General features: G+C 42.2%; 1 protein-coding gene across 1 annotated transcript in view; it reads right to left on the reverse strand.

Moving 5' to 3' along the window:
- NELL1 (neural EGFL like 1) overlaps positions 1-13,902 on the reverse strand; it is a gene marked incomplete at both ends in the record, with an annotated part of 300,940 nt that overhangs the window by 283,825 nt on the left and 3,213 nt on the right. The window contains one exon of the mRNA XM_082000059.1: positions 12,746-12,874. Within this exon, the coding sequence (XP_081856185.1) occupies positions 12,746-12,874 (129 nt within the window). The remainder of the gene's footprint in view (positions 1-12,745; positions 12,875-13,902) is intronic.

A 13,902-nucleotide genomic window follows, 5' to 3' on the forward strand; every position in this document is an offset into this window, starting at 1 on the left:
CTACAATGCCTGATGCTACTTATGGCAGCTAACAGACCAGGCTACACCTACACAAAGGTTTTAATTTCCAGTCCAGGAAAGCCTTTTACCACATGAATAATCCAACTAAAGGCAATGAAATTATCCATAAAGTTCAAAGTAAGCATATGCTGAAGTGCTCTCTTGGTTCAAAATCTCTCAATGACTTGACACTCTGAATAGTTCTTTAATTACTTATAAAGCATTTAGCTCATTCATTACTAAAATCTTATGTTTTTTCTTTATTCTCTATATACGATTTGTACAAGCATTAAACAAATGTGTTTCATGAGCTAATTCTCCCTTCTGTTTTCTTTCCCTCAGAAAAATCACTTCCATGTTATTGCTAAAGCAAATTAAATCCTGGGTGTCTGGTTTATTTATTAACTGCATGATAATAGCATGAGGCATAACACATTTGTCAAAGCCCTTCGCTACTGAAGTATAATTTCTGCTGTCTGCCTCTTTACGTTTATATTCAATATTCTAGTTGTCTTTGTTTCTTGGAACACACATAAGCATACGTTTATATATTCTCCCAAAATATGTATAAATTCTATTTGCAAAGTGTTCCACACACCCCCAACAAAGAATCATAAATACAGCTAACATACTTAGTCATTCTCTGCAAGTTTTATACGAATTATTTGAGAGATTAAGAATTTTCAAAAATGTCACAATAATAACTGTTTTATCTTTTTACACCATAATTATGATTTGGAGCATTGCTTTTCTTACTTCACCCAAGCATACCACAACTCATGAATAAAATATGACAACTTTGATAGCATCCATTGCTGTGGGTTCATCCGTAACGGCGAACGTGCTTGGGATACTAAGCACTCCCTTTTGCTCCATAAGCCTTTGTTTCTGAAAATAAGCTTTTATTTAAATAGAACTGCCACATGTGTCCCCTTTTTTGCATTTCTTGCCATTAGCAATAACACCAGCAATAATGTTTACTTTTTTTTTAATGACTACATTTTGAAACAATTAGGATGGCATAAAGCTAGAAAGGCAGAATATCCCATCTGAAAGCTGGTACTCGCAAGACATCAAAAAACATTAAAAGCGCTGCCAGCATCAGAGAACAAAAGGCTAACACAGAGGACCATGACTTTTAAATGTGTGGGCAATACTATCATAAAAAAGAAACTTAGTTTTGTTCTGGCTTCATAATTAATTAGAATGAAGTAAACCTAAACGACTTCCACCATTTCCCTAATAAGATTACTGTACCTAATACCGCACAGAGGCCTCCTATCACAACTTGTCAGTAGATTCCCTTAAAAGGAAGACTCAAGATAACGTGCAGTATGTGAGGTTTCCAAACCATCAGCATTTACCGAACTATTCTACAAATATCATGTTTTAAGACTGTGCTGCTTCATTTTCCAAACTGCATGATGAACATCCATAGAGATCTCTACAGACCAAGCAAAATCATCACACACACACACACACACCCCCCCTCCTCCCACACATCTTGGCTTTGTTATTTTCCCCAGTGCCCAAGAACAAGCTTTAAAATTTCAATACTGTTATGCACAATGAGACAAAGTGGAGAGAGAGAAGCAGACGCAGGTCTGTATGCCATCTGTAGATAGTCTTTCATCATAGAAGCAATGAGTGTTTAACCTCCAAGATCCAGTTTTATACGTGTTGCCCTCTCAGAGCATCTTTGCTGCCTTCCAGTTTACAAAAAAATAAAACAAAAGGAAAAAAAAAAGAAAAGAAAAAAGAAAAGAAGGGAGGGACACGACACAGAACCAGGATATATAACACAAACTTGTCTGCTGTAGGAGGTGTCTGTTCCCCCTGATGCCAAATGGAAAACTCACGGCTTCAGAGGGAGGAGTCACCCATATGTACAAGGGGAGGGCAGACTCAGTAAAATAATCCATGCAGCTGCAGTGATCCCATACTATTTTTCCTATTTATAGCACAGAGGACCAATGGGAAACTCAGCTGTAACTATGTAAGAAATGTTATCACACAAGGAGGGAGGACGGGGGACAGAAAGACTGTAATGAGAGATTTTTAGGAAGCCGAAACATCAGTGCTCAGCTGCAGTATTTATTGCTCCAAAACAGTGATTCACAGGTCCCTGCTGTCAGAATTACAGAACCAACTTTGCCCTTTTAGTAGGTATGCAACCTACATAACTACTGATTTAGATGAATGGTTTAGTGGACATCAGCGGCCAAAACCAATTTTTTTGTCCATTCTAGTAAAAAAAAAAAAAAAAAAAAAAAAAACACTAATGTTCTGCATTTTGTATCATTGAATAGGCCACAAAAGGCAAGGCAATCACATGATATAATGCCATAAACCAGCACAGTATGACATGATTACTTCACACCATTTATGTGGCAAAAAAGAAAAATAAGAGGAAAAAATGTCCCCCTCGTGTCACTTATACACCCACACTGCAGGTGGCAAGATTAATCTAGAATTTGGCATAGAAGGAGTAGGTTGTGGCCTCAAGTAGCATCTAATTTTTATTCTTGATAGGTAATTCAAGACAGCAGGGTTTTTCACCACAGGAAATGGTCCATTCCTGGCTCCTGCATTAGGTCTTATTATCTCTACCTTTGTGTACATTTTAAAGGTATAAAATGTTAAAAAAAAAAAAAAAATTCTGTGTGTTTAAATTCGTGTGATAGTAATTTCAAATAACACCACTTCCTTTTAGACTGAAGATGTACCTCTGTTTAGAAGTAATTTAATCAAACAGGATTAGTGTAAATATTCTTATCAAATGAATACTAACACATTTCTACTAAAATTGTTTTGAAAATTAAGAGATCCCTCTTGCGGTCAAAACCGAGCGTAAGGGGCCGCTTGGCTGCATTGTCTACAGTGAGAACCCAATTCTTCAGCACTGCTTTTCCCTCCCACTGCATTTCAAGCAGTTTTAACTCAGCGGTGCCAAGTAACATTCCAATTCTGCTCTCTTTTGCCCCAGCATCTGTCCAGCAACCCGGACCTGCAGTATCAGGTGCATGGACTTTCCCTGAACTTGGGCATGATTCTCCAGCCAGGGATGCTAAGCGCTGTGCAGGGACCCACTTCAAGGCAGCACAACTCAAGTACCGACTCTGCTTCACCTCAGCTTCCCAGGGCTCTGACTAGTGCACGTCGCATTTGATAAGACATTATAGAATTATATTCTTTGTCCAGTTTAATACATGTTTACTAAACAAATAGTTAATAAAACCTGATTACGTGCAGTACGATATGACTTGAAAGTTTGTCAAAATCCTTTGCACCAAAAAGACCATTTTTGTTGTGTTTCCATTATGATGAAGATGTAAGAAACTCAAACTGTTATTCTTACTTTTATCTAAATTTATTTACTTCCATTGTAAGGACTTAGATGTTCATGCAGTGTGGAAGCACTGCAACACTTACTAACAGTATCAGAAACTGATTTCTGCATCCCCTCTCTGCGCACTGAAGAGCAGAGACCTTTTATTTTCTTTCTGCTTATGTTAATTACAGGCCTTAGTCAACAGGTTGCCAGAAGCATCCGAGACTTTTAGCATACTACAGAAATATTGAAGTGCTTATCCCACTTCCCCTCTGTACTTACCACCATGGCAATGAAGATAGACAAGCAGTACAATTATTGTCTCCCAGGAAAGCAAAAATAACTGCCAAGGACAGAGGCAACGTGTGCTCAGAATTCTTTCCTAATCATTACAGACATGATGGAAAACCCAAAAAATGTCAAGTAACAGAAGGCAGCATGACAACATTTAGGATTTAAAAAAAAGTAGAAATTGGTCACTGTCATTTAATATGACTAAGTTTCTATTTTAGTCTATACTTCCTTGGGGGGGGGCAGGGGTGTTTGATGCAGGAGGATACAAAACAAGAAACTGTGAGTATTTACAAGTTATACCTTCGTATCAACATGCTGCATAAATTTTACTCCTAGACAGGGTTCTAGCATAATTCAAATATTAAACAAGAGTGGAAAGAGCCAGCACTGGATGGGTATATACGAATATTTTAAAAACTACTTCTGGGAACTGACAAAGTTAACAGTAGTTTATGCATCTTCAAAACCTCACAACATTGTTCAATAATTATGTCTCAAGTGATCTTTAATTTCCTTCACTGAAGGTGATTCATCTCACTCATACCCTCCTAGCTCATTGTATTCCAACTGCAGATCATTTCTCTGTTCTGAAAATGGTCAGTTTTTCAAAGGAAAAAGACACTTAGCCTAATGATTTCATTACCAAAACAAAAAATGATACGGTGTATACAAAATGCATTAAAACATCAGCTATATTAAAAAACAAATATAAATGAGAAGTTAGCCAGATGTTACAGTTAAAGTCTCACAGGCAAACCTTGCTCAGCCCTCTGGGGATGTGAATTCTAACACCATTCTTAATTACAGGATCACACACCAATTTCCAGAGGGCCCTGTCTCAGTCAGTGCACAAAGTAAAGAACAAAGAGCAAAATATATTTAACAAACAAGGATCTGAAGTTTTGCTTTATTTTTATCGTTCAAGGCTCACCTTGAACAGTACATCTACCATATTCAAATCCCTCTCTGAAGACAGAACGGACCATGAACAAGGTAATTATTCCAACACAGTATCTGAGACCTCTACAAATATTAATGGATTCTTTTCACACCACTGTTGTTAGAGGAAAGGGCATTAGTCCCTCAGCTCTACAGGTGAACAACCAAAGCACAGCAAAATTAAGGGTCTAAATCACCAATAAAAAAAACCTCATTATCCAAGTTGTATCCTCCAAAAACATTTGTTCAAAATTAGCACACATCACAAATACTTCACAGCACTACCATATCTGAACTTTCAATGCTTCCCCTTATCTTGCTGCCCTAATGCGGCCCCTGCCGTAAGCAAACCTTTACCCAGTCCTACCCTGCTAGTCTAAGGCTGCAGTCCTCGCGTTTCCCACGCAGGCCCCAGCCCCTTGCCTCTCTCTCCAGGCTGCTTCTCCCAGCCGCCATCCATGGCTGCCCTTACCGTGCTCTTCATCCCTGCACCTCACTCCCTTCCCCTCAAGTCAGAGTCCTTGTATGGTCCTTGTCACAGCTCCTCTGCCCAGTAATCACCCACTTCCTTCTTGGCCTCCAGCTCCTCACCACAGCTGTTTCCCTTCTCCCCCTCCGCCTCCCCATCCGAGTCCCAGTTTCCTTGCCCTGCCTGTCACAGTTAATCTCATCTGACTGCTTCTCACCACCCCACTGCCCAGCACCAGCCTGTATCACTCCTTGGCTCTCAGGGGAGCCCGTTTGTCCCAACTAGATTATTGTCACTTTACATACCCAGTCCTTGCCCCTAAAGTCCCAGCTTTATTTCCCTCTCCTTTCCAGCTTCCACAGAGGTCTGGGAAGGAAGGGGGGGAGGGAAAGCAGGAGAAGCACCCGAGACCCCAAAAAGAGATCAAGACCTTGCTCTCCGTCCTGCTGGTGGACACAAGCCCAGAAACCATTCCCACAAGAGAAGTCACGCTTTCCTCCACCCTCTCGGGCGCAGCCAGGCCAGCTGCTCTGCAGGAAAACAAGGGTAGGGAGCTGTGAAGGTACAACGCATGCCCAGCCGCTCAGGCACACAAATGGCCAGCTCACCCATTAAACTCCAACAGGCTCAAGCATGGGCGCGTGCAAGCTCTTTGGTGAGTTTATCCGCTAAAACTCTCTGGTATCTTATTTTAACGCTTATTTTAGCAGTGTTTTGCAGAGCAGCTTTGCAAAGGGCTGAAAGCACTGAGGGAACTCTCTGGCAACTCTCTAGGATGGCGGGCAGCTGCCACAGCTCCTAAGGGCCGGGCTGGAGCTCGTGAAAGCAGAGGGACACCCCAAGGGATGAGCGCGTAGGGCAGGCGAGGATCCCGCTCTCCTGAGGGACGGCCTGGGCCCTATTTCTCACCACCCCACAAACCTCCGTCACGGGAGAAGACACTCGCTGGCCTGGTCCCCACCATCTCCACGGAGCCGCAGGTCGTGAGCCACCGCCACGGGCGAGCAGAGGAGCCTGTCGTTGCCATCAGAGCCAACGAGCCCTAACAGCAGATCAGCTTCAAGGAAATCATCAGTTCTGCTGTCCTCCGAGGAGAGGAGGATCTCAGAAGGGAGATCTCAGTGAAAAGAGAAGGGAAATGGTCAAAATTTAGCACCAAGGAAGCAGCAACACCAGAAATGTTACCATGTGATCAGGGCGAGAGGCTGACCTACGCCTCACATGTAGATACTATTTTTGCTTACACATTACAAAGGCGCTTTATTTGACGATAGCTGCCTTTCCCTCCTGAGGTCCCAGGAACCCGGGACAGGTATCCCCCAGGCAACAGAGGGTAAAACCCCAAATTCAACCCACCCCTGTGGAAGCCGGCGCAGACCTGCACGATGGGGCATGTCACAGGGAAAAAAAACCTCACTCTTCCCTTTTAAAAAAAAAAAAAAATTAATAAAATAAAAGGTCACAAGTCTGAGGAGCTTGCCGAGTTTCCATGAAGACGTACCTGTAGCGGGCGGCGAGGTGCGAGGCACCTCTGTGAGGGGAGGCGGGGGCCGGTTCCGGCTGGTTCCAACCGCCCCACCACAAGGCACAGCCCAGGCCCCTCGTCCTGGCTGGTGGCGCCTCAGGCAAAGTGTATTATAAAAGTGGAGGGGGGGAACCAAAAGCAAAAAAACCACAGAACCAAAAACTCAGCCGGCTGGAGGGACACAGCGAGCGAGCGGCTGCGCAGGCGCTCAGCTGCGAGCCCTAAAAAATAAAATAAAAAAAAAAAGCTTCTTTCCTTTCCGACGGCGCAAGGGTCGTCGTCTGCTTTGCCGAACGTGCCCGAGTGCACGGAGGAGCAGGACGCCGGCAGCCCAGGGAGGTGTGCCCAGAGGCTCCGCACCACTGCCGCCCCACGCCTCCCCAGCACCCCAGCAAGCCAGGGCATTCGGCTACCAACACGGCATGGAAAAGGTACTGGAGCTACTCTCTTTCTGAGAGAGCAGCTGAAGGCAGCGCAAAGATTTCGAGCCACCCATGTTAGGCCTTTCTAATTTTGCTGCTTCGGTAAGATTTCTGCTCGGTAAAAGTGACATGGCTTATACTTAACATTTGCTATAAACGTACCAGGAGAGATCACACAGAAAGCAATGACTCACTGCATTCTCTCACGTAAAGAGGGACCGACGCCCTGAAGTCCAAAATTAAAGTTCATCTCCCCTACTCGATGCAGACCTCCCCACCACCCACCCCAGAAAGAGTAATTACAAGTTTCCTCCTCGAGGCGTTATCCGCTTCCTCTCATACCGTCCCTGGCTCTTTTCCGAGCTCTGCAGCTCGCACGCCTTGCACATTACACTGGCACAACTGAGCTTTAACATTTGAAGCGGATTAAAACCTCAGCCGTAGCACACAGGTCACTGAGACTCAGGTCAGAAGACGTTCACACACCGATGAATGAAGGCAGCAGCCTTCTCACACAGCCTTTGAATTTACTGAGCACACCCCAGTGCGGAGCCACTGCCCCACACGCCTAGCCAGGGCATAAAGTCTATCCTGAAGACTGTCCTAGCAGAAGCAGAGCTAACGATCCTGATACAAAGGGTATGCACCCGGTCCTGACAACAACATCAAACTCCTTAGACTTTGTACCCACGAAAGCTGACTTTCAGGAGTCCGACTCCTAGAGCAGGATCTGGAAACACCTCTTTTCTCTAAGCAAGGAATTAGCAAGTCAAGGAGGAAGGTGTCCAAAAAAAAAAAAATCAGGATCCGTAACACGCTGCGAGGAAACACCAACAGAGAGGGGACGTAACGCATCTGGAAGCTCAAGTCAGTCTGGTGGGAGGCATCTCTACTTGCCTTGGGACCGCAGCTTTGCTCTCTCTTTCAGCCTGAAGCAGGACGGCTCTTTTATTTCAGGAACTCAAGAAGATTCACTCTTTTCTCACAAAAACGTTGCCTTTCTCTGTGCTTTAAGAGACACATTATTCTTTCACCTTTCCTGTTGGAGCTGCGACTCGACAGAAAAGAACTCGGCAGTCACCAGTACAAAATGGGAAGAAGGAGCATGACCAAACTCTATGCTGCAAGAGCTGTGGGCCAGATTTTTCTCTTATAAATACAGTAGTTGTTTAATACAAGTAAAGAAACGGTCAAGGAAGAAAGGACTACATACAGCTAGACTTCTAACAGTACTTGGCAATCTAAGTTACTGAATGCTATACATAGTATACATAGTAAAAAGACCATTCCTAATTTAAAAACTAAGTTGAAATATACTGCCAGCTTGCTAGGAAAGGAAACAGCAAAGCTTTAATAAACTTCTTGGGGGAACTGCTTTGTAAGTAAAGGCTTTAAGCCTCTGTTAGTTCAAAAGAGATGCTGAAAGAAAAAGAATTAATAAGAAATGGGCATAGCTGACACGTCGTAAAAGGAATAAAATTTTACTTCCCCATCGAGAACTGAGCACAGAACAAAAGTCAGACTGGTTAAAGCCATCATGTAATGTAACAGCTAGGCTAAAATTTGGCTCAGTCTACCTAGAGACAGGATGACCAGTTAAGCACCTCCTCTTGCCTTATTTATAATATGAGCCTTTCTCTGCCACTAAACTCAAGGTCCTGCTGAGGTTTCCACCTACTGGGTCAAAACAAGCCCTGCTTCCCTGCTATCTGAAACACAGAAAAGGACTCAGCCCCGCTAAGCAGGCCACAGCTCAGTGTTTCTTAATCACTAAAGTTTATACTATAACATGTTCTAGGAATTTCAATATTCATTTTGTCATGTTCGTAAGGTAATATTTACAAATGTCTTTCACTCAATGTCTGCAAGATGTTATTGCAATGCATTAAGTAGACAATTAATATTTCCATTACATTTCTTTGAGGTAGATTTCCCACCCGCTCCCAGCACTGGTTCCTTGATTTCCTTGGATTCCTAGTTGGAGATGAAGATATGTGGGGTCAGACACCAGAATCTTGGGTGCCCCGTTCCCCAAGAGCACTCTAGTTAAGAGTGTCCACTCACCCTCCTTTCATGCTAGAACAACCAATCTGGACACAAAGATTTTTTTCTTCCCGCTCTTCTTCATACAAATAAATAAAAGATAAATAACTAAGACACCATAATGTTACAGACCTTAAGAGTTAGACTGCAAAATTGCATTTGTGAGTTAGGTATCTACATTTCATCTAACTCACACTGTTGGCACTTGCACAGCTTTTTGGATTCCCTCATCCCCATTTCACAGAGAATGGAACTGAAACACACAAATAATGGAACTGATCAATCAAAAATCCAGCTGAAATACCCTAATAATCAAAGTCCATGCGCAACAGGACCAGTCAGATGACTACACTTAATTACAGTTTCTATGCTTTTCTGAATTAGCAACAGATTTGCTTGCCCAAAGGCAACCCGCATCTCTCAATTGCCACTTTGGTTCTATCATGTTGTCACACAATTTGCAATGGAGCTGAATTTGTTTCTTTGCCTGTAAAGCTACTTCACATGGAAGTCTGAGTTTCAGCTGTTACTACCGATATTATTTATTATAAAATCAGAATACTCCACTAGCTTCACTGAGGTTGTCTTGGACTGAAATTGCTAAATCCCCAAGGAAAAAAAGAGCCCTACATTTTCTCTAGGATAAATCAAATCATGACATCACTCCCCCGAAACTTTGTAACAAACAGTTTGTCACTTACAGTAAGAGAGTTAACATCACTGATCAAATATTTAATTAAAAATAATAGTTTCTCCTTCTTTTGTGCATGACTTCCCACCAACCCCCTTCTTCATTTCTTCTTTTTGCCTCTAAATGCAACTGAAAGAATGCTCAAAACTTATACAGCTTTCCATTTCAAAGAGTTTAATTCTCAGAAAAAGAATCTTGCTTAGGAAAACAAGCCGTATTTTCACTACAGCAATGCACACAACTGTCTGGGTTGGGGAAAAATTACCATTTCTCTACCTCAAAGAGGTAGACTTCAAGGGACACAAAGAAACACTCTCAGTTTGAACGGCTCTAATAAAGCCATTTTAGGAAATGCATCTTACAAGACAGAAAACGAACCACAGGGAACCTTTGAGTAAGCTCAGAGCCCTGTTACATTCTGTAGGGACACTACCAAAGGCAGCGGGCAAAACCGTCCCTGTGAAAACCGCACTCCAAAGAACATACTCACAAACTCTTCTTCTCATTTCTTAAACTATGAAATCCTCAGCAGTGAAACCACAGGAGTGAAGAGGTCTTCTAATGTGGCTCCATGTTCAGCAATTAGCCTGCCAGGTGAAGCAGGTCCTCCCCTGCCCAGAGCCCCAGAGGCAACACGGGAGCAGCGTGGTGCAGCGAGGCACAGCATGCATTAACTACTCGCATATGGTAAGAACTGATCAAAGCAAAGCTTTCAGCAAAGGACCACATCTTGGAGACTGGAATAGCTGGTCCAAGAGGATACAGCAATTCTGAAACTAAGCACTAACTTCCAGTCTTTTCTCTCCCTTGAGTGTGTCACGTCGGCTGGGGTTTCTTTGTGAATCTCTATGGGAAAAGGTATTATTTCTAAGCTAGAAATAGCCACTGCCCATACATTGCCCCAAGTTCTGTATTGGTTTTACTGTATGGCAAGAGAAAAAACAAAATTAAGTATCTCCTGATTCCAGCCAAAGGACCTGGCACACAGCCAGTCAGTAGTTGTAAAGTAAGTCATCTCTGTTAGTAAACAGGAGTTCATACAGCTGCCGTTATACTGCTGCCATTTAACAAATTACAGATATGAACAAGAAAGGAAGCATCCAACGGAGCAGCCTCGGATTCCATCCCATCTGAGAGCAGCAGCAAAAGACCCCTTGTAGACGTCTCTCAGGATGGAGTAATAGACCAAAGGTCGTCAGTCTTCTGCCAGCCCAAGGGCAGATGAGCTTAAAAGAGAATAATTTTCCCGAGCGATCTTCCAAGAAGTTTTATACTAGAGGCGATATCCAAGCACAGGGCTATGCCTGTTGTGCATTAGCAAGAACTTCTGTCGTGGGAGTTAAAAAAAAAAAAAACTGTATTTACCTAACTACGGACTTCAAATTGTTTATTCACTTTGTACAGTGAATTGTTCATTGCTTCCCGTGAACATCTATCTTCCAACTTCTCTGCTCATGTCAACTTTACAAGCTCTACTTTTTTTTTTATGCTAGTCTCCTCTAAGTTTGTAAACTACTGATGGGGTCCTCCAAGGCCAAAGGAACTGAATATCCGTGACATCTTCACCATTAGCCTTTCAAAGCTACGTTCCGTTTCAAAGGTTTCAGTCAGTGTCCTGAAAAACGCATCTCAGTCTTCCTCCCTGCGGCTCTGACCACCAGTCTGTGAAAACTCACCATGACAGTTTGTCAGTGTGGTTGCGATTAGCTATACGGAATGGCACCTGGAAACACTAAAATATTTTAAAGTCACCTAGGCCAATGCAGTCTTTAGAGGAATGACTGTACTTTAATATTGTTTGTCCATAACACACAAACCTGGAGTCAGGGGTATGAGAAGAAAAAACAATTGATATCTTTAAATAAATAAATTAATGGCCTTCTTCTAGACATTAATCCGGGAATCAGTGAAAATTATGCTACTCATTGTATCATAAAGGACTGGAAATATGACTAACAAAGTCTGAGAAGGCCTCCAGAAGTTCCTCTGCTCTGGCTCTCTAAACCAGCCTTGGCCAGGTAAAGAAAAAACTACGATTATATACCCGCTCCTTTTATTACTTACAATAAAGTCAGTTAGCATTGCAGTTCCAGAACTAAAGCTAAATGAGATCATAACCGTTTGCCTCTAAAAACGGCTACAGAGGACAGATATCAAAAAGTGGGGCACTAAGACGCACACTTCAACATAAAGCACAGTACAGAAAAAACAAACATAGGAAGTCTCAACAATAAAAATGTTCGTAACTGTGCTTTAATGTGCATGTTAATCTCAACTGACTTAAACGTCTTTCTCACCAAATGAGCATATTGTAGCAGCTCAGTGCTTCCACCCTATGGGATGCTGTCTTTTTACCTGGACCTTACTTAGGTCTATGGTAAAACTTGCTAATTCATCCAGAAGTTCACTCACTAAAAATAGAAAAGAAACTAAAACCATTTTAAATCACCTCACAAGTAATATCTTAGAAAATTGAATTAAAAAAATAAAAAAATCACAATTCAGAGTGACTTATTCTGTACCTGGTGCTCTGCATGGACAGTTAAATGCAATACTGTTCAATTTTCTCACTTTAACAGTTTTCACAAACCTGATGAAAGACATGCTGCACATTACTAATCAGTGTCAACACATTAAATGCTTTCTCATAGTTACATAACTTCAGCTGTGTGTCTCTGCACAGGTACAATCACAGAGAAAAAGTACACAAGAATACAACCGAGTCCATGCCTCAGAAGTTCTTTGACATATTTAGTTAGAAATAAACATTGGGGAGTGTTGAAAGCCCTATCCAAAAATACTTCCCTAAAGATCTCTAACCTCAACTGCCTGACAGCACACTAAAAAAAAAAATGCCATGTGTTTCAGGAAAGTAAAAAAGACTATTTCCAAAAAATAAAAATAAAATAAAGCGACAGTTCAGTAAGACCACCATTACCAGAAGACCACCAGGGAATCAGGTCAGCATCAAAGCTCTTATGAGCTCATGCAGGCAGAATTGAGATAAGAGAATTGAGGACATTTGTCTTACCTTGGAATAAAAATGCTTTGCTGGCATTGTGTAGTCCTGACACTTGTGTTACCCCAAGGGTTGTATTCACAAGATCCAGCTCTGTGATGATATCAATTTGTAAGTCAGGATCCATTCCAAATCCTACAGCTGTTGGAGGCACAGAGAGAGAGAGAAAGAGTTAGATCAATATTTATTTCAAATCAGGTAATGAAAAGAATGGAGAAGAATATCTAGTGCAGACATTTCTAGTACCCTCATACTCACACACACACATTGTATATAGTAATTACTTATATGACAGTAATTCTGCTGCAGGAAAGGTAAGATATTCTTTTCCAATTCTTTCAACTAAACTATTTCCTTTCCACAGATTTTACTACACACAAGTTAAAGCATTCTAAAACTGATACATTAATCCAGTATCTTCTTAAGGCTGAAGAGTAATAAATAAATAAAAGCAAAACCACCTATGCAAAAAGATAAAAGAGATTTGCAGCACTCATCTATTGGCTACGCTATTTCCAGGGAGACATGAGGACTGAAAATTCCTCTTGCATTTCATACCTAACCGCGACAAACAGATCAGGCCCCAGAGCTCATAGTCTAAACGTAATCTGTTTTCCCAACTGGACAAAACGACCCTGGAGGAGATATGGTAGCAGGGCAAAGGACGCCATCCTGTAATCCAAGGGCCCTGGGTGACTCACAAAACTGTTTGATATCGCTTCGGAAGCACACCTCCGTATTTCAGCACAGGCAGTGCCTGTGAAGCGCACCAAAGCCTACCTACAAATAGCAGACATTCATTCACCTAAACCAGCAGTAGCACCTTCTGGTCTGCAGGAGCACCTACTGGAGAAGTACAAATCCAAACTTAAAATTTCGAAAAGGCTTATGCCCAAGACCAGGCACTCCTTGAACTAGTAGGGACCTGATGGGTTTGACAGAAAAGACACACACCAAGCAGTTTGAAGTTAGTATGCTCAAACATTCAGGACAACCTGATGGTTCAGGGAGATCAAGTTCATTAAAGACCTCTCCTTTTTCTAGTGATGGGAAGAGGCCAGCCCAACCACAGTGTCTCTTTCAACATAGCAATAAGCACGGCATGAAATCTGTGCCCGAGATATAGGTCAAATATCTCGTGTGGGATCCAAGCACTCTCTTAATGAAAT

Source organism: Phaethon aethereus (genome assembly GCF_964289735.1).
Source record: "Phaethon aethereus genome assembly, chromosome: 5".
NCBI lineage: Eukaryota > Metazoa > Chordata > Aves > Phaethontiformes > Phaethontidae > Phaethon > Phaethon aethereus.